Source organism: Orbicella franksi, chromosome 7 (assembly GCF_964199315.1).
Source record: "Orbicella franksi chromosome 7, jaOrbFran1.1, whole genome shotgun sequence".
Classification (NCBI taxonomy): Eukaryota; Metazoa; Cnidaria; class Anthozoa; order Scleractinia; family Merulinidae; genus Orbicella; species Orbicella franksi.
In genome coordinates, this window is record NC_138151.1 from 15,112,354 (window position 1) to 15,134,379 (window position 22,026).

The 22,026-nt window shown below is 38.2% G+C and overlaps 1 protein-coding gene across 5 annotated transcripts in view; it reads left to right on the top strand.

Annotated features, from left to right (window-relative positions):
- The window catches only part of LOC145491892 (uncharacterized), a 99,407-nt gene that overhangs the window by 29,910 nt on the left and 47,471 nt on the right, over positions 1-22,026 (top strand). For all 5 annotated transcript variants that reach the window (XM_081471175.1, XM_081471177.1, XM_081471176.1 and 2 more), the window contains 17 exons: positions 470-754; positions 2,775-2,963; positions 3,455-3,705; positions 3,858-3,954; positions 4,528-4,651; positions 5,028-5,224; positions 8,129-8,254; positions 9,762-9,959; positions 13,847-14,277; positions 14,883-15,148; positions 15,755-16,126; positions 16,987-17,169; positions 17,741-17,913; positions 18,351-18,443; positions 18,700-18,897; positions 19,376-19,498; positions 20,562-20,744. In XM_081471175.1, the coding sequence (XP_081327301.1) occupies positions 470-754; positions 2,775-2,963; positions 3,455-3,705; positions 3,858-3,954; positions 4,528-4,651; positions 5,028-5,224; positions 8,129-8,254; positions 9,762-9,959; positions 13,847-14,277; positions 14,883-15,148; positions 15,755-16,126; positions 16,987-17,169; positions 17,741-17,913; positions 18,351-18,443; positions 18,700-18,897; positions 19,376-19,498; positions 20,562-20,744 (3,489 nt within the window). The remainder of the gene's footprint in view (positions 1-469; positions 755-2,774; positions 2,964-3,454; positions 3,706-3,857; positions 3,955-4,527; positions 4,652-5,027; positions 5,225-8,128; positions 8,255-9,761; positions 9,960-13,846; positions 14,278-14,882; positions 15,149-15,754; positions 16,127-16,986; positions 17,170-17,740; positions 17,914-18,350; positions 18,444-18,699; positions 18,898-19,375; positions 19,499-20,561; positions 20,745-22,026) is intronic.

Here is a 22,026-nt window from a genome sequence, read left to right on the forward strand (position 1 = left end):
AAGTGGGAAATGGCATCACTCAGGTCCTGGATGAATTTTCCAAGTAGTGTATCTTCTAGTGAAACACCCATGTCTATTTATTAAAAGGATTATATGTACCAGAAAACTTCCTAGGACTGAGAAGGGAGCACCTGAAATCTTATCTTTGTGTTGTGCTCCCTAACAAGAGATGACCCCTTAACTGAACAAAGTATTCCTATGTTCCCACTGGGTCTATTGTGGTAGGTACCCTGGAGGTTTTTGAAACTGATGGCATCACAAAACTCAATCCATGTGATTTCCCTGACTGAGCCTTACCAAACCAGTAATTGTTGTGTTTTCAATAACATTTCCTTGGGCATAATGTGGACAGAAAACATTTGGTGTGTTTTAAGAGTGAAACCTCAATTTTCAAATTCCTCTGGCATAGTGCGGACAGGACCCTATAATTCTCTTTGTCAAAATGACATTTGATGCTTTCTTCCAACAGAAATGTCCAGATGGAAGGTACAGTCTTGGTGGTGCATCAGCCTGTCAAGTGTGCCCTGCAGGTCGCTCGTGCATGAATGGCTCCATTCCAATACCACCGACAGAGTGTTCCCCAGGAACATACAGTCCTGCTGGAGTTGGTATTTGCCATGCATGTCCTTTAGGGACACATTCTGGTACTGCAGCATCATTTTGTTCACCTTGTCCAGCAGGGCACTCATGTGATGATCCCAGTCAATCGCCACAAGCATGTTCCTCTTCAGAATATTGGAACAATGGTGGAGAGGTAGGATTATTATCTACATTATTAGACAAAGATATTTAGGTCCATGAGCTAGGTTATTCTCAAAACGTGGGAACTGAAGAGTTTGATTAGACCCTCCAAAAAAGAAAATTAAACCCAAAAGTTCAATGAAGTGGTGAGATTTGTGAAATAATTAGAAATTAACCTTCACAGCCCAAAGTGGTTTTGATTGCAGTCTACAGTTGGCTGGAACACTTCGCTGGGGCGTTGGAGCCTACTAGAAGTTGGAAAACCGTCACACTGCCATAAAATTGCTCCAAACTGTCAAATTCCCAAACATAACAGCCCCAAACCAGAAGTTGAAGACAACTTTCATGCTTTGCTGTGCATCATTGAGAGGGTTCATTGCAGAGGTTTCACACCTAATTGAGTTCACCCCTAGCATTCACTCTCATATATTGCTGGTTAAAAAACACAAAATAATCAGATGAGTGTTTTTGACTTGTGGTTGGGGACTAGCCGGCTTGAGGCTAATTGACAAAACAGACCAAATTTGGCTGCAATGCAGGACTCACATTTAGCATCAAGTATTATCTACATGTTACACCACATGAACTTACACAGATTGACTGAAGTGAAGTAAAGAGTTCTAGAAACTAGACAAGCAAACAACCAAAACCAAAAAACTTTTTTTGTGAGAAAAACTGAAAACCAAGCGCTAAAAATAGGTCTGCCATGCAAACATGTGTCTAGTGCAGGGTGGATACTGGGAATTGATAGTTTACATGCAGCTATTAGAAAACATCTGCATGGTGACCACAATCAGAAGAACAAAGATCTAAATGAACAATTTACCATCCTGAAGAAATGTTGTGGGAAATTTGAAACTGTTAGAGCATGACATCATATTTTGCTGTATATGAAGTAGTTTGCTATCTTTCTTATCGCTTTTACATTGTGTCTAGTACGAAAGCACTAGACACAAGAAAGAGAATAATGACAACTGCAACAGATATACCAGTAAACCGAAAAACATGTTTTTAATTGTAATTTTCAAAAAAGCTGAATAGATCTAGAAAAACTGACCAAAACTCTAAAGGCAAAAACCCCAAGACTGTCCTCCACCAGGGATATGAACATCCAGAGATGCACCCATAAATTATAGCGGAGCTTTGGTAGCCCAAAGGGCCGCCAAGCGGAGCCCCATACTCATATAGGAAAGAAAAGGAAACCCATGAGTTCATTTCCTCATGGTTATCATGGCTAGTGGTATTGCTCGTGGGCACGTACGCACGACGGCGACAACGATGACGGAGTCGCACAAGATGGCGGCCATACTCCAAATAATAGGTTGACAGAGACATGCAGCCTTGGTTTACCGTGTACATCTTTGATATTGGACATCCATGTTATGATCAATTGACACCTGTCAAAATAAGGTATCTGCTGACCAGTATCACGCAACCATATCATGGGCTCAAGTTTACAGCTCATCAAGGTCACATGTTTTTTTGAAATTGACCGCTGATCAAGTGCTGGTTTTCGATTGGATCGCGGGTTCATGTCAGGTTAACTTGTTGAAAACAAGGCAGGATTGTTCGGAAGCCGGTTAACGCTAGCCCAGGATTAAAAGTTAACCAAATTGTAACTTTTTCTTCTATACAAATGTTTTTTTGCCGCTTTGTTTTGTGTATATCGTGATTATTCAAACTCAAAACAGAAGGCCAAACAATATACAGAAAACTTCACCACAAAGTTACAAAACTCAAATCAAAATTCTACCTTTTCCTGGGTTAGCTTAATCAGGCTCTGAACAACCCGGCCCAGTAGCTACGCCTTTAGGCTTGCCTAAATTTATATATTAGATTCATGGATGTATCTCCTCCCTGTTATGTAAAATACTTTGTTAGGAAAAGTTGTCATCAGCATTGAAGGGCTGAAGAGGAGTGTCCCACCAATTGCAGCAAGTTTCTGGTGGACAACCATTTAACGTGACATGCTGTAATTAATATGTAAACAAAGTAATGCTATAGCCTCCATTATTGTCTATCCCTCATCACAGATCCCACGATGTGCTCCTTGTCCAGCAGGCTACAGTTGTGGAAATGTCACCCAACCTCCTGTTCCATGTCCATCTGGGTTTTACTCCCTTCAAGGAGATGCCTCTTGTACAGAATGTGAAGCTGGACAGGCTTGTACTGATCCTGCTCAGGCACCTAAACACTGTGTTAGTGGCACTTACAGTCAAAAGGTTTGTACCAGGTTACATGTTATACCAGTGGCATACTCTTTTGTCTAAGGAATATGTTTGAGCCATTCCAGGTAAATTTCTGTTTCCAACTGTCTTCTGTGAGAGTAGCAAAGGGGGAGCTGTGATCTCATTTCACATACAAAATGCCACGTATTACATAATATATACTTCTAGCTACTTTTATTGATGGTGGTTTTCTGTCAAATTCACAGACCCCATATGTCTTTTAGTTGCTTTTCACATGTCACACACCAATTTTTTTGCCTCATCATGTGTCACGCATGAGCCCTTTGCTACCCTGTTTTGTATGTTGTGGGAATATTTGACTAGATGTATCCCAGATTGAGTTAAACAAGGGCTTCTAAGGCTGGAAGAGGTGGAAGCATATTAGTAACATAAAAATGTTATACATAATGTAACATATGTATGTATGTATGTATGTATACTTGATAACAATATATGTATTAAATTATAAAATAAAATTCCAACAGGGTGCAACATCTTGCAAACATTGTCCTGCTGGTTACAGCTGCCCATCTCCTAGCTCTGCAATTGCACTTTGTGCTTCAGGAAGCTTTTCCGTGAGAGGACAAGCAAACTGCACAGACTGTCCAATTGGATACATGTGTCCATCACCAAAGCAAAGGCCTGTACGATGTTCACTTGGAAGCACAACATTTGGCGAAGGTGGGAAAGAGAATTGCACAGCATGCCCTGCAGGCTTCCAGTGTCCTAACCCAGAGTAAGTTATGCTACAGTTACTCAATGCTCACTGATAAACAGTTAATTTCTGGTTGCAGTATGAGAACTTTGTCAAGTGATGTAGATTCCAAGAACAACAGTGACAATGACCACTACTAACAATGATGACAACTATAAATGATTTTATTTCAGGTCAAATGCAACAGCTTGTACAAATGGATATTATAGTGTAGGCAAGTCAGTGCGATGTTTAGCATGCCCTGCTGGTCACAAGTGTCCCACAACTGATGTAAGCATTATTAGAAGTTTAGTTATTGACAGCTTGGAATAATGCAACAGTACAGCAACTGAGAGTTCCTACTTTCCTTGCATGTTTATTGTATCTAATGGAAACAGATAGCTATATGTGCTCTACATCAGAGGTGCAAAATTGTAAAACTTGTCTCTTTGGTGTTTTTCTATCTTAACTAGTAAACTTTTGTGCTCAAGTGCCCTTCAATTTACAGATAATTTTGTACATGGCCAAAATAACTCAAAGTAACTTTACTAAGCTCCTTTCAATACTCTTAAAGGAGCTACATCACAGTTTGTGCATATTGAAAAGTATAGCCTCAATTTTTCAAATTCGTTGTTTGCAATCCATGTTAATCTTCTCCATCCTTAGCTGTCCTTGTTCCTTTATGGTTTATCATTATCTCTTTGGTGTTTTTCAATCTTATTAAACTGTTATTTTCAGGTTTCCTACCATTTAAAGGTAATTTTGTAAGTGACCAAAATAACTCAAAATACCATGACTGAGCTTCCTCAACTAGTAATTAAACATGTGAAAAAGTGACGCTCACATGTTCCATGCTTTCTACAGGCATACCCAGTCCCTTGTAATCCTGGCCAATACAGTGTCACTTACAGCCTGACTTGTACAGACTGTCCAGCAGGCATGGAGTGCCCCTCAACTGCAATGGCACCCACTAAGCAATGCATTCCAGGTATCATCACAAGTTCCTGCTTATTAATTGCCTAAAGTAAGATCATTTTGAATTCATGATTAATAGTTTATTCATGTGGTGCTTCCATCCACAGTGGAACCCCATCTTATGGCCACCCTCTTAATATGGCCATCTTGTTATTATGGCCACTTTATTCTGGTGTGAGCAAGAATTCAGCCAGTCATTTTCTTAGTTAAAGAACCCCTTTAATATGACGACTCTATTAATACAGCCAGATTTTTGTGACCCATTTGTGACTGAATTAATTGGGTTCCACTCTATTTTCTATGACATGAAGTGTTTATATTATCCCAAGTAAGAGGGTTGCTCATTCATATTTGCCCTTAATCTATTTTGTTTTTACCCATCTCTTTAGGGACATATTCTGATGGAAATGCCCAGTTTTGTACTGTGTGTCCAGAAGGAAAGTTCTGTCCATTCACTAACACTTCTACGGAGCTAGACTGTGATGATGGAACCTACTCATGGGGTGCCCAGGAACGTTGTACTCCATGTCCCAGTGGATGGAAGTGTCCAAACAAGGATGGAACTGGGAATGTCAAATGCCTACCAGTATGTATGCCAGTTCTCATTATTATGTGGAACAAAAGTGTGTGAATTAAGTTTAGTTCCATTTTAACTATTCATTGTATTATAGATAGTGCATAGTGTTGGTGGCATTCTATCTGTAGCCATAGCCAAATAATAATAATGATAATGATATAATGACGATGATAGTAATAATGATAATGATAATGATAATGGCAATGACAATGACAATGACAAACTATGGCAATGATAATGATTACCATAATATTGTAAGGTTAGTTATATACTGTACTGTACTGTACTGTACTGTATTGTAACATAATGTACGTTTAATGTATTGTGATGTATTATAAATATAATGTTATGTGACTGGTACTTTATAATATAGCCTAAGCGAAGCGCATGTTCTGATTGGCTGATAAGCTTGATCCATTTGCCGGTGGGTTGCATGCTGACATCACTTTGTTTATTTGTACTTTTTCTTGGCAGTTTTTTTCATCGATGTTGACACTTTTTAAAACATAATTCCTATTTTTCGTCTCCTAAAATATGGCAAAATGTAATAATTCTTTTGGAGATGAGGAAGATTATTCCTGTGAGCTACGAAATTTTGAAATGAAGTTTTCTGCCGGGCCTCCATCTAAGAGATTTGCTAATTTAAGGTGGCTGAACACAGTTTTCTTGCGCGCTTTTGCTGATGCAATTGAGAGCGCGCATAAGGATTGCAAAAACAAACATGCCGTCGATAGAGCGATCATTTTATTTACTCAACACCCGCACTATCTGTGCTATTGTTCTCTATTATTGAATGCAGTGTATTGATGGCTTTAGTCTTTTATTATAAAGATATGTTAGAAAAGGTAACGACACAAAGAACCCAGCAATTTTCAGCTTTTTCTTTGTTACCGAAAAAACCCAGTTAAATGCAGCGCGTGCGCAGTTACTCGAAAAATTGAGACCGATTGCTTTTGCAGAAACTTGCCGATTTCTGACGATACAGTCGTTAGAATTTCAAGAAATTTGGCAAAAAAATAGTTCAGAAACCACGTGAATGATCTATCGCAAAAATCTGAATTTTGACATAGGGAATTTTTAATAATACAGAACATGCGGTGAAAACGATTTACAGCGAATTACGAAAATCGCCTATGTCAAAATTTTATTAGAACGCTGTTGACAGAAGGGATTTAATGTCATTTCGTAGTGGGCAAAAGATGAGAAAAATCTAACGACTGGATTTTTTTTAAATAAACAAAAACCATTTTTTAAGCCTTGTTTTTAACCAACCCCATTGCCATGGCAACAGCACACACCTTAGCCAAAATGCGAGAATAAACTTTTCTGTGGTTAATCTCGACTCTTGCAAAAAACGGACGCCAAAGCATAAATAGCTTAAAAGTAAATGATGAATTAGGTATAGGCTCTTGAAAACTGTGTTCGGCCACCTTAAGTGAGCAGGAGTTGAATCAGCTGGTTGAACAAAGACATTTGGAAGTCGGAGACGGACCAAAAGCAACAACAACAACAACAAACTGGTCTGTATCAACCTTTCAAGGTTAGTAATGCATAGCGGGAATTTTAGAGAGAATTTTTAGCCATTTGATGACAGTAAAATTCAGTACTAGCTTTCATTGTAAAACTTTTCTAGCATCGAAAGCCATTTAAATGCTTCGGCAAGCAAGACTTGTACATGAGAGTTTTACCAAATTTTCTGTCGTAAGTGAAGCTTCTGCTCTTCCAAAAACGTTAAAGATGATACTTTTACTGAGCTTTAGTAAAGGAAATTTTATCAAATATTGGCAGCCTCTGATGAATTATTTCAATTGGCCCAGGTTTCAGTTTTGCTCGATCATAAATTTAACTCTTAAAGGAACAGCTGCTTGAAGGAACGACTGCATCATGTACAAATATAAGCTTACTTTTCTAACATTTTCCTTTTAGCCTCAGTTTTGTGTTCAGTTAAGTTTATTTTACCAAATACCGAAAGTGACAGAGATGTTAACATCATTCATGTGTTCAATTTCAACCTTGGACACGCAACTTATCAGCTTGAAACGAAGTGGAAAGGAAACTGTAACTTATCCCACAAACCTGCTTTTGAAAAAGAGCATCTCAAATTAAACAGATCAAAGCAAGGGGCTTTCGTTTGCCTTCTTCCCCACTCTCACTTTTACAGCCGTAAGAAACGTCTGGTTCCATATTGTTCTTTTCTTTTGCTGAGGAGGATGTGGAAGACGGAGAGCTCAACCACCAAAAGTTTTGGAAAACCAATCCAAATCTTACTGACTTTGGAGAAACGCTTTTACCGACAGCAATTTTTGTCTGTTAGCTTGATGTTTCGGTTAACTGAGCAGTTTGAAGTTGTTTGTTTGTCCAAGATCAAGAAAACGTAAACTAACTCACCATGATCCAAGAAAAATGTTGTTGTGTTGCTTCGTCAGATTTTTTAATGAACATTCTTGCGTAGTTGATAATGCTTTTGACTTCATGTAAGCAGGATGAGATCTGGAGATTCAAAATAAAATACTTCCATCCAAGGAAAGATGTTAAAAGTCTCAATGTTATAAAAGAAATGGGAAATGGTAAGCATGTAATGTGCAACTATCGAGTTATAGACGCACTTGGGAGGTTTGCTAAGCACTCAAGAAGCTGGCATACCACTTTGCTATCACCTCGTGTCATGCAACTCTTATGTTTCTTTCATGCTTAGCAACCTCTTGCGTGCATCCATATCTCGATAGTTGCATGCTGCACATTTACCGTTTGTTAATTAAATAAATGAAATATTTAATTAGTAAAAAGGTGGGGCAGCACTTTGTGGCTTGGCCTGGTGTATGTAAACTTTGGAAGGAGTTACGATATCTGTAGTTCAGACCCAACATATTCTTGTCGTCATTTGTCTTATTGTCTGTTTTTCTCTTTGTTTAGGGCACCTATTCAATCGGAAGGCAGATAGATTGCACTCCTTGTCCAGCGGGCCACGCTTGCCCAAAAACAGACTCCAATGATACTGTGACTTGTCTACCAGGAACATACGCAGTTGGATCACAAACAGTATGTCGTCACCCTGCTAATCCACACACCCACAACAATGTTTCAAAGCACTTGTGCTAGCTAAGTGTATAACACATAAATGTAATAAAACCATAAAATGTAATACCAACCATAAATGTAATAAGAATTAACCATAAATGTAATAGCTTTAAACCACTGTTCCAGGAAGTGGGCGAGCGAGGGAAAAACAAGTGGAAATAAGGCGTCTTCATTCACCCCCGACTATTCGAGAGCCTGGAACAGGCTACCCTGTACAAAATAAGAGAATGGCAGGGTTTGTGACCCCTTGACTCAGAGGTGATAGGCAGTTTATTACATTTATGGTTAAGCCGTATTACAGTTATGGTTGTTCGGTTTATTATATTTATGGTCAAATTTTTGCTACATTTATGGTTGGTGGATTTATTACATTTATGGTTAAGCTGTATTACAGTTATGGTTGTTCAGTTAATCACGTTTATGATCAAATTTTATTTCATTTATGGTTAGTGGATTTATCACTTTATTTTGTGGCTAAAAGTCATTACATTTATGGTCAGTATAGCATTTATGGTCAATTTTTATTACATTTATGATTGGTATTACATTTATGGCTTTTAGTACATTTTATGGGTGATACAGCTTAGTATATAACCAAAGCCAATCACTTGATGTGTAGATGTGGCCCTTAATGTGATGTTACAGTACAATGTATACATGTTTCATTGGGGGGGGGGGGGGGGGGGGACTACTATATGTATGGGTTATTGACCAAGTGTGAGGTCAAGATGGCTGGATATTGGCCAAGTTCTTTTTTTGCGTGTTTATGGACCGAGACAGTCGAGGTCCATAAACTCACAAAAAAAGAACGAGGCCAACATCAAGCCATCTTGACCAAACAAGCTTGGTCAATAAAGGATTTATTATATGGCTTTCGGGGAATTTTTCTTGCGGGACATGGTAGGTAGTCCTGAGCGGGCAAGATAGCTCCATCTTGCCTGCTTGGGTAGCCAATCACAGTGCAGGATTTGATTCATCTTGCCCGCTCACAGAGTTATCCATATAATAAGAAAAGGTAATGATGGTCATCGTCTAACTTAGGGGTATACATGTTTAAATCAAGGATTCTGGTCTCACTTAAGGTGTTCAGGATGAAATGCCATTATTTTTAGCTGTCAAAGAGTCTTTTACGGCACACTCAAAGATGCTGTTATTTCCATTATTTGGGACGATTACCATTACTATTGCTCTGTTGAGTCCAGTCTACTAGTATAGGCTCCTTACCTGATCAGCATCTTGTAATCAATCCTATTCCATTTTAAGTGGTGTCTTTTAGGAGTCAAAGAAAGCTCGAGCCACACCCAGATTAGTCTCCTTTAGGGGTTTAATTCAAATTTTCTGATGAGCAACCCTGTCCTTTTCATATAGGAGTCCTCCCAGGACATGTACCCTAAGCCAGATCTGTACTTACCCTCACAAAATGTTCTCAGACTTCAACTATATTTTAGTCAAACTTGTTTCTTTGTAGTCTTGTACATGGTGTCCACCAGGGTTTCATTGTCCAAGTACCTCATCAAGTCAAGAGATAGAGTGTTTAGATGGAACATACAGTAAAGGAGGCCAGCAGAACTGTACTGAGTGTCCAGCTGGATATGCATGTCCTTCCAAAACAGATGACTTTCAAATACAGTGCTCAGCAGGTTACTACACTCTCGGTTTGGCTCAGGTTTGTCCCACTCTAAATCCCTTTGTTAAAATTATTTAAGAAATGGAAAACATGCCTTTGTTTCTATCAAGTTTTAGTATAAATCTGCTAGGGTTCTATCACAAATACTGCTCTCTGATTAGCTACACTACTCACTATCTATTTTGTGAAAGATAGTGAGTAGCGTAGCAGTGTGTGCTTGTTAACAAAATGACGGCCGCTTCTTGGCATTTTTGAAGTGTCTGTGAATAGGATTTAGATAAAGTTTTGAACGACCAGTAGATCTATACTAAAACAATAAGATTATTCACTCTCGATTTCTATGTGTGATATTTGACTCAGGCGAGTGTTTCCACAGCACTTTCAAGTTCTCACAAACTTCTACAAGTGTTTCTATAACTCAGTAGAAACAGGAAGAACATGTTTTCTACTTCCGTGACCAAAAAAAGAAAACAATTTGTTTACTTTGATCATCAGAATTTAAATTCTCTTTGCTCACGCCATCATTATGTCGACAGCTTGTGCTAGTTCTGTGTTTCTATTGAGTTACATAAACATGATTTTAACGCATGTATTTTCTTTGGGCTATTTTCTAAATACTATTATTTTGTGAAAACATGGTGGAAAATGTTCACAAAGTAGTCATTGTAGCCTGAAGAGGGATACCTGTCCTTGTTGAAGGCAAATGTTGTAACAATCATAAATCATAAAAAACAAGAAGATCTGTTAGATCTTATAACCGCGCGTTTAAAATTTAACTGTTTTCTTAGTATTACAGTCGCAATGCAGCGCATATTCCAAAGCAATCTTTGATGATTCATTGATTACTGTAGACATCACAGCACTTGATCAACACAAACTCTATTATCGCACCATCAGTCGTAGCCGTTGTGACATTTCCGATGACGTAATAGTCTTAATCTGGAACTTTCTTCGGGATATGTATGGGCATGAAGATACGAACACTATTACAAACCGCTTTCTTTCTTTAAAGTCACGATTAAATTTAATTGTTTTTTCCCTTGAGTTAAGGGTTAGCAAAGAAGTCACACGAGTCACATAATTCAAGATTTGCGTTATCTACGGCTATCTTTAGAACGGTGGTTATTTCCCTACCAATGACGTAATCTTTGCACGTTCTGACACGTTGCTTGGCTTGCAAATATTTAATTTTCCTTCCGATCTATGAACTGACTGTGATGAAACAGTCAAAGGATTTACTTCATTTGCGTAAAACCACAAGAAATACTCACAAAATTACAAACAAATTAATGACCGTCGCTTCTGCCGAAATAAACTTGCAAAGTAAACACGATCGTATTTGTCACGTAGCGAAAGTGAAAGCTGCAACGTCAGCGCATTCCATGGCTGACGTAATACCTTTTTTCAGCGTATTTATTATTCCCTTTAAATCCAACGCTTTGATAAAACGAAAAGAAAATATATTTTACCCACAAAAAAGAAAACAATATCGGTAAAATTGTCCGTGTATTTATGTTTTAACAGCTTCTGGCGGAAAAAAATCACACGTTGCGTGACTCAAAGTTTGGCTGAGGGGAGGTCTGCGTCTGGTCACCGACAAAAAAAAAAATTTAAAAAAATAAACTACGGGTAAACCTAGAACCGCGCTCGGCCCATGGCCGCGCGGTTAAAAAACATAAAGAGAAAATTAAGGAAACTTAAAATTATTGGTATTCTTGTTGTTTTAAAATTAATATATTAACCTGTTTAGCAACCAGGTGTGAACATGGGCAGCAAGTCCAGGGCTAAGTGGCTATCAAATGTGATTGTCCATGCATCCAATTTTTAAAGTTTGGGTGTGTATTTTTATTTTGTTCCCCAGGAGTGAGCTGTTTTACAGACATGTTTTTGCAACTAATCTTAATTTTTTTTATGGCTAAGTAAAGATAATTTAGTGTCAACCAATGTATGTAAAGTGTAAACATTTGTCTAACATATCTGTCAACTTAACAAAGTTTGGTATTCAATCACAACAAGTTTTGATGCCCACCCTATTTTGCACTTTTGTACCTTGATATCTTCATGTCTCTTGGTTTTGTTCAACATTGTAATTAAGCATGGACTGCTTTTAATATACTACATTTACTTTTTATTACTGACAAATAACATTTGATGAATATTGTAATGTAACTCTATATGCTTTTAGGTGTTTGTTGCTCCTTTACAGCTTATTAATTTTAGCATAGAAGTAAAATGTCATTTGTGCTTACTTATGAAATGATGAGAAACAAACAACATAATAATGTAAACAGCTTCAAGTTAAACTAATGCTTTTTAAATTGAACTTTATATTTTGCTAGCAGGGAGGTGGGAGATTAAATGGTAGCTCATTGCCTCCTCCTAAATCTGGTGTGAGTATAAACAGCGGTAAAAGTAAAAACATTCAATAATATTAATAAATAAAAAGTAACAGGTAATAAAATAACTATGAATAACCCTCAAACTTCTTTTATCAAAACATTGTTTTGAAACAGATCTATCTTTATTATATAAACACCAGTGAAACACCAGGAGTTTTCCTTTTACAAAAAAATCATATCTTCATCGCATGCAGTGAAGATACTATTTTTATCTTTCACAATGTGAAGATATCATTCCTTTTTGATGACATTTTTCTTTTGCCCCTTTAACTACACTTAAATTTGTTGATGTATGATCGAAACATCTTTGGATCTTCTTCGGTTGTCTTCGCAATCTTCAGTAATCTTCGGAAAATGTTCAGAAGCATTCATCTGGCCTTCGGAACTATTTTGGGAAATCTTCAGAAATCTTCGAAAAGTGGTCAGAAATCATCAGAAAATCGTCAAAACGTTGTCATTAGTATGTTTATATAATAAATAGAATATTACATGCCTACTTATGGATACAAATTTTATCTTCTCATGTTCAACTCAATATCTCACTCATGCTCTGCACTCACTCGTGAGATATTGAGTTGAACATGAGAAGATAAAATTCGTATCCACAAGCAGGCATGTAATATCCTATATAATTATATATTATAGCTTTAAATTGCAATTTTAGGACGACAAGTGACAGTCATCTAAAGCTTAACATAGTTCCAAGTTCCTTTAAGTAGTCGCTTTTACATGTATATACTAATTCTGATTTAGGGGTCACACACTATAAACAATTCTCTATTGCATGTTTCTATGAAACCTAAAACAAAAACACACAATTACGCTTGTCATAACAGATAGGACACTGTGGATGTTTATTTCAATTAAAAACTAAAACTTGCCAATATAGCTGGATGTGCATTCAGATTTGGTTCTTACAAAAAGACTGCAAACTTTGTTCGAGCCACACAGTTACTTTAACTAAGTGATTAATACTTAAGACAATTCAGTGATATGGTTTGTATTCATGAATGTAGAACTGGAATAGACCATGGGCTCCTGGCCATGGCCAAGACATGGCCAAGCCCTAACAATAATATTAATTTTAATCACATAATTATTCAACATTTTGTATTATTTCCACCACTGAAAGTAAAATTACTTTTTTAAGGTTTGGTAAAGTATTATTCCATGGTTGGTACTATTTAAACAAAACCGTCCTGCAGCCCTTCAACTGACAAGGCTATAATGCAAGAAATAATAAGCTCCAGCTTAAAATAACTGTTTATTTAAATCTTTTATTAAAATTTAAGAAAATTGACTTGGTCAGTGAAATGTGTTTATGAAAATTGATTCCTGACAGTGTTGCACTGGACAGAGGGAGTATAAATGTATAATATCCGGACATCAGACAGTAAAAAAAAATTGACATTAAATCATTCAATTTTTACATGCCCTGTGACACAGGCTGTGTCTGAGAGATCCATGAGCATGTTTTCTGCACAAGCTGTCAATTATTGTAACTTACCATGCTTGTTTTCTTGTTAGGCTTGTACACAATGTCCAGCTGGATCCTTCTGTCCAAACATTACAAGCTCACCCATTGAATGCCCTGATGGGTCTTACAGCTTGGGTTTTGCAACCAGCTGCATAGAATGCCCAGCTGGACATTACTGTGATACCACCAGGAAAGATGCTGTGCCATTACCATGTGCTGCTGGTACCTACAGCAACTTATCAGCTACTGTCTGCTCAGACTGTGAAGCAGGCTATGCCTGTAAAGGATCTGACACATCTCCAACACCACCATCAGGGTTATGTTCATTGGGTTACTATTGCCCTGATGGCTTGCGAGAGGTTGCCTGCCCAGCTGGTACATATGGTAATGTCACTGGTGCCCCAAGTGAAGCTGCAGGATGTCCACCTTGTCCTGCTGGTTATTACTGCCCAGCAGGGACCAGAGGTTATCCAACCCACAGGTCTGTGTAAAGGATTGCTTTTATTATTGTGGGGCTGCACAATTCCTTCTTTTGAGAACTTATTTTATTTTATTATCCAGCTAGTTTTAAACTTCAAAGAACAGAGATCTGAATATGAGAATCAAATCCCAATGAATTTCACAACCATCAACAAATAGCTGATCAAAATGATAACCCATATGCATATACCCATACCCAATGCATATATTTATTGGAGAATCAGGAAGACTGATGAATTCTAGACTCTTTAACCGGAAGGCAAATATTTGGTGGCAGTTTGAAAACTTGAAAAACTACCTGTACAAGGATTTGGAAAACCACTGGAGCATGACTAGAGGGCAAAACATCTTCTTCCCTTACAAATCCTTCTAATTTCTAATACCCATAGCAATTTGTCCTTAAAGTGTATAAACCTGAAAACTGGCATGTGAGCTTAGTTTTAAAATAATGTTTTTTCTATTTCTGATACCATTATGTATTGCCAGTGACTAAATCAGTGTGTTTTTGAAAAGCACATCATGTGACCAACTGTTGTTAAAGGCCTATAGCAGAATGTCAGTGACAACATTCATGTTATCATTACAACATTTACTTTGTGCATGTAGGTTGAAGTGTCCACCTGGTCATTGGTGTGAGGAAGGCACAAGATCACAATTTGAACATCCTTGTCCAGCCGGCACATTTAACAAGGAGATAGGACTTGAACGACAAGACCAGTGCCTTAATTGCTTACCAGGGTATTATTGTCCAGCTGGTGATCAGTATGGTGATCAACTGTGTCCAGGAGGTCATTATTGTCCATTCCAAACAGGAGGCGCTAATGATCACCCCTGTTCTGCTGGGACATACACTGAAGAACAAGGAGCACAAGGTAGGGAATAGTGCTAGATTCTGGTTATTAGTGAGAACGTTGTGGTACACGTATATGAGTATCATATCCTGAGCCCAGGTGGAAGACTTCTGTATAAAAAGGACAGGGGTGCTAGTCCTACCTTTTAGGGGTTAAAAAGGTAGTTTTGAAACCTAGGGTCTTCATCCTAACAAGATCCACAGCTGGAGCTTTCACAATACCTTTTATAGTATTGAGCTGAAAAAACTTGTGACAGGAGATAAGTGTTGGTACCACCTAGGGGTTAAAAATATTTTAAGGAACACTCACAAAACAGGATCTTGGTACCTGTTAGGGGTTCTTTTTATAATGGAGCCCCCTCCCCCTTGGGATCCTGATGAAGCTTCCTTACATGTCCAGCAGACAGGTGATGGAATAAAGAAAGCCATGAGTTGGGGTTACCTTTTTTATCTACTACCTAATTCTCAGAAAACATTTAAAAGAAGTTTGTATGATTTTATTGCTATGAGTTAACTAAATTGAAAGAGTAGCAGTTGTTAATCTGAAGTAACAGGATCCCTCAAGAAGTCACTGGAAATGTCAATATAGTCACAGTATTCCTAATCTTCTTGGTAATGCACTTTCTAGGCCAGTTGGACTGCAAGGATTGTCCACCAGGCTATTACTGTCCAGCAGGAGATCTTGAACCTGTGGCCTGTCCAAAGGGTACATATAACCCCATATCTCTTAGGGGATCATTAGGAGAGTGCCGCTCATGTATCTCAGGCATGGCTTGCCCTCGGCCTGGTCTTACTTGGCCACCAGTGAAGTGCGACGCAGGTTATTACTGTCCTGCTGGGTCATCACTACCAAATGAGACCATCCATGCTTGTCCAGCAGGGACATACACTGACTACCATAACTTGACTCATGCTAGAGAATGCACTGACTGTCCAGGAAGACAGTCATGTGAGGCAGGGACTGGAGGAATACAAAAGCCACCTCAGGAATGTGCTAAAGGTATACATTGTAAATTCCTGATTTCCTTTCTTTCAAATTAAGTCGTTCCTGACCAACAATTGTAATTTCTTTCTTGTATACAGTATTTGGCAAGAGTCCAGGGGGAGGGGATACTTTACAAAGTTCTATATTGGGAGGCTCTGCCCCGAAGTCCAACCTCATACCCCTTTGTCTACCATTTTGACAGAATAGGTACCCCTTTCATATACCTTTAATTTCATACTTTCATAGCTGGCTCATATTATGAATAAACTGCCAAAGGGAGTATTCTTATCTGTAGTGCCTAGTAATTGAAATGATACAGCCATAAGGTGTGTTTGTTCAAAATAAATTATTTTAACCAAAGGCCCTTTGAAATAACAAAATGACAGATTTCCCCACCCTGTCATATACCGGAGCCTGAAAAGAGTTACCCCTTTTGGGCAGAGCCTCCCTGTATAGGCCATTATAGGAAGTACCCCCTCCCCCCGGGGGCAGGGGGTGGGGCAAAAGTCTCTTCGCTACACAGTACAAGGACACTCAGTAGACTTAAACCACAACCTCCTGATCTGTGCTGCAGTGTTTATTTATACGATACACCTGTCTTCCACAAGCTCAGGTTGAAGTCAGGGTCATTGCTTCAGATGTAATTTTACTATAAGCTGTAAGAAGTAGTACCAAATTTAGTCAATGCAGGGGATATAAGCAGGGTCTTAGACAGGACAACTGACTGATTGGCCTATTAGCCAGGCAAATATGGCTGCGTCTGTTTGTTAGCCTTAGTGGATATTTATATATCTGGCTAATAGTATAAGATAAGAATTTACACCTTTCGATGATATTTTTGTTACAAAAAGTTGTGATGTATTTTGATTTTGTAGGTCATTACTGTCCCAGGGGGACCATGAGTCCTACACAGTTCCCATGTGTAGAAGGATCTTGGACAAACCTCACAAACTTGATTTCACAAGAAGAGTGCTACATATGTCCAAAGGGCTATTTCTGTCTCCGAGGTGTCTCCACACCATCTGGTCTGTGTTTCACAGGACATTACTGCCCACGAGGTATGTTCAGAATTCAAAAATTCACCAATCTGCGTACTTGTCGTTGGGTTCTTTAGTAATACCCTTTCTAGAACCAAAGCAGCTTTCATTTAATCACAGTAACATAGATTGACGTCTTCACTATTGGCTACAACACTTTATTAAGCATTGCAGAAAAGAGTTTTTGAGCATCAATATTAAAATACAAAAAATAAATAACAGAGATAACTAGAAAAACTATGTACAATTACAATTACAATGACTGTATAACTATGTACAAATTAACTCATTAATTAAATGTTTCTTTTAAACTTAAGGATCAAATCCTCGTTTAGATTTTTCCATATTTTTACACCATGAAAATAAAAGGCGTGCTGGCTAGAAGCAATTCTACAAGATGGAAGGCTGCCCCTATGTCTTGTTTGTCTGTTGTAGGTAGTAGACTGGGTACAAAATTTGTCTAGTTGCCGTTCTAGTATAGTTATAGTAGTCTGGCCATGGATTCCTACATCTGTTAGTTTAGCTATGCAGCAAATTTTCCCTTAATAGAGGTTATCAGGTTCTTTTGATGTTGGTTTTGCTTGTCTAAAAGGTACCAAACGAGGCACTGAATTTCCCTGTCCTGCTGGCACATACAACAACAGAACAGGTCTGGAACGAAAAGAAGACTGCGTACCCTGTACAACTGGTCACTATTGTCCACAGGGCACAACAAATCCAATAGAATGCCCGCGAGGTACTTTCAATGACGAGCTTTCAGCTAAGGTATGAAACACAACTCCCACATGTCTTGTAAATACACGAAACATTACCTTGAGGTTTAAGAGTTACTTTGTGAAAAGAATCAAGTTTTGCACTTGAATCAAACATTAAATAGTGTAATCACTGATGTGTCTGACTGTGTTGTAATGTTGAACAAGGATATTTTTCCTTTAGAAGAAGAGATACTTCATTCTCTTTAAAAATGCAAGGTAATTTATCTTGCCTTCTGCCATGTACAAATGCCTTTAATCTTTAAGTGCGAGTGTTGCAGCTATCATCCTAAGAAAATCAAACCGTGATGTAATTGTCTATTACATCATCTAGTGCTAAAGTGACGATACTGTATTTTTACTACCAACCTATCTGAAGAAACATCGTGACTATCTTGAGCTTAGTAGAACATGCTGTTTACAACATCGTGTATTTCAATTTTTTTGCAGAACCTTGATGGCTGTAAGCAATGTGTTGCTGGGTACTATTGCCCCAATTTGGCAAACTTCGAGCTCCTTGCTTGTGAACTGGCAAATTACTCGGTAATGTGTATCTTCAGCTTTGAATTTAACATAGTCATATAATCTTTATGCTTTGAAAACAAGAAAAATCCCAGCATTTCATCAATATAATTTGTGTAATAAAACATAGTTCTCTGCCAAAAAAAAGTCTGTATGCTTTGATCAACAAAATACAATTGATTTTCACGTGCTCTTTCTTAGGATTGCACATTTTTCTTTAGACAAACTAGGGAGGTGAAGAAGGATTTATTTTATTACTTTTTGCTTACTTTCACAGGGTCCTGGTGCCTCTGAATGCACAACATGTGAGGCAGGGCACTATTGCGACAGTAGAACAACGAGCAAGGCAGAGATGATAGGTACTAAAATTTGCCCAGCTGGAACACACTGCCCACCAGGCACTCTGGAAAAACCGGACTTGCACGATAGTACTTATGCCTGTTGGAAAGGTCACTACTGCCTCAGGGGTGATGAGGTACAGCTTGTTGGTTGTCATAAGCCTCTAACCAGTCTTAATGAAATGTCCTGACAATCGTATAATCTTAGGGAACATTTCCTAGACAAAGCAAAAATGCAGTTGGCAATACTGTTGTCAGAATGTTGTTTTTTTTGTACAGCCAATATTATTTGAATCTATCCAGGTAACCTTTAGTGTTAATGCGTGGATCCCCCATCACTGCATCATGTCTGTTATGCCCTGCCAATGGCCTTTTGAGATGCTTTGTCAAATGTACAGCGGCTTACAGAATATTACAGAATGGAACATGCCAAATGTGACTAGTTCATTGATCATGAGTCATCACTTGAAACACACTCAGGCAAAAAAAAATGTCATACACAAAGAGTAATGAAAGGGCATTTTGTTGTGTGATTAATTTGTTTTTTATTTGTTTGTTGAAAGGTTTGGACATGTGGTCAATTGGTATTTAACTAGACAACTTTCTTTCCAACAGAATGCTTATCCTATCAAATGCCCAAATGGAACCTTCAACCCTCACGAAGGTCGGAAACATGTCAGTGAATGTGTTAAATGCACAGAAGGCTTCTATTGTGAGCCAGAAGGCTTGGAAAAAGAGGTGAATTCCTTGTTTTTTTGTAACAGACATGGTATTCATTACCTTCTAGAGGTGTAGAAGTACTTTGCTGACATCATTTACTTAAACCATAGTTAGTGGAGGGGTCCCCTCCACTAACTATGCTTAAACAGATGATCAAAATACTGAGCTTTAAATGGTTTGTCTTATTTGTTTACTGGGCACAACGTGACCCAATTAATTTTGTGTTTAAGTTTAAGAGGACTCGATACTGTAATGGATAGTTTAATTAAGATTCTCAGTATTTATTTGCTCAAGGTTATTGAAATAGTTATTTGAACTCTGATCCAATGATAGTGACTCAGTCTTTGAGGTAAATAAATTTACTACAGTGGAATCCCGATTTTTCAAACCTCCAAGGGAAACGAAAATTGGTTCGAAAAATCGGAGAGTTCGAGAAATTGGGAGTAAAATTACAGTGTTTGACTAAGGAGGGGAAGCGACTTTTGTTTCGAGTTATCGGGAGGTTCGAAAAATTGAGAGTTCAAGAAATCGGGATTCTACTGTATATGAACAGAATACAAAATTTTAACCAAACGTAATACAGGTTTAACTCACCCTCAAAAAGTGCCACCATAATGGCTATAACTGTAGATGTGTAACATACTAATGAGTATCAGAAGACTTAATATGTTTAACGTTAAGGTTAGAGAAGCAGCCTGGTTGTGTAGGGGATCCCTTTCATGAATGACAAAAGAAATTGTCATCTATTGTTACTGTACGGTAAAGGTAAAGTCTGCATGTAAGCCAAGTGGTCCATCAGGCCGGCACTTACCTTTGGTTTCTGTAGCATGAAGCGACTAGGAGTATTTCTACTCCCCCCTTGATGTGATGCTAGTCGATCGCAGGGTTACTCCCAGCATTAAATTCACTAGTACCTATTTTATACACCATGAGGCACCATGAGGCACCATGAGAGTAAAGTGTCTTGTCCACAACAGTGTCCCTGGCTAGGGCTTGAACCCAGACTGCTCAATCCAGAGTTCAGCGCACTGACCATGTGGCCACCACGCGTCCCAAAATTGTAACATATTTCTTTTTTCAGGCTGATGTTTGCCCTCCTGGGTACTTTTGTCCAGAGGGAACAGGATACAGATTTTCCCAGCCATGTCCAGTGGGATTTTACAGAAAACTGTCTGCTGCAGTTTCTGTACAGGATTGCAGTGTTTGCTTCTCTGGTCACTTCTGTGATGTCCTTGGCCTGGAAGATCCTGAAGTATGTCCAGAGGTAAGTCAAGATAACTTGAATAACTAAGTACTACTTTGTATGCAGCCCGGCTTTGTCATTATCGCTATGCCTCCGACATTGTTTCCTTAAAACCTGCTGGAACGGTCTGTTGACTGGATCGATTGATCAATTTATCACTGCGAAAATGTGGGAGGAGGTTGACCTCCATATCCAAGCCAGATGCTCATGTATAAAACACTTGACAATTAATAAAAAATTACAATGAACTAATGTGAGTAAATATGAATTAAATACGGTGAAATCTGTATTAAGCAGACACCTTTGGGACACTCACTAGTGTCCGCTTAATACAGGGTGTCTGCTCTAAACAGGTTCTGATATACAGTTGAACCCCACTAATGAAAAATAATTCGAAATAGCAGGAGTTTGAAGTAGCTGATAGTGAATGACTGAAGAAAAAATCCAAGGAAAATGGTTTTGAGTTCGAAATAACGGGGAATTCGAAATAACAGAGTTCAAATTACCTGGGTCCGACTGTATTGTGCAACAATAGTGAATTATTAAACCTTTTGTAACACAGTGCAACACAGTGCAAGATCAAAGACTGCTCATATCACAGTGTTCAGTCAGTCAATGCATCAATCTGGAATAATCTGCTTAGCTTTAAAAGGACATTTCTGAACAATGTTAAAGGACTCTGAGCTGAGCTGAGCTTTCAGAAGCAAAAAGCCTTTAAAGTGTCCACTTATTACAGGCATAGTTAGTAGCTATGTTACAGGTTTTGTGTAACAAAATGGCTTAATATCGGTGTCTGCACCGGCTTAACAGAGGTGTCTGCTGAATGCAAGTTTATTTTACAGTAAATGTGGGAAGGAAATTTAGGGACTAGATCGAGGGTGTCTGCTACGAAAAATTGTCTAAGTCAATTTCTAGAACAATCTAGAACCGGACGTCATTCAGCCGTGACCAATTTGTATAAGAACATTCCAGAACATTCTAATCCTTATGTAATTACTCAGATTAGAAACTGTGTCAAACTACTTAATTTAGCTTGTAGTAGAAGTTTCTAGAACTTTAAGCCTCATGTATATTAGAGCGAGCATTTCTTCTGTGAGAGAGATTGATTCAAATTTGAAGAAGCTTAGTGCTGTAAATTCGCGAAGTTACCTTACGGAAATCAATTAGTTTGTTGCTGTTACCAGCGATCGTAAGTTCTGTCTGGAAACAACCCTACTCTTCAACGATACTCGTAACAGTGTCCACTTAATATGGGGTCTACTTAAGACAGGTTTTGCTGTATAGAATATATTGAAAATATTGA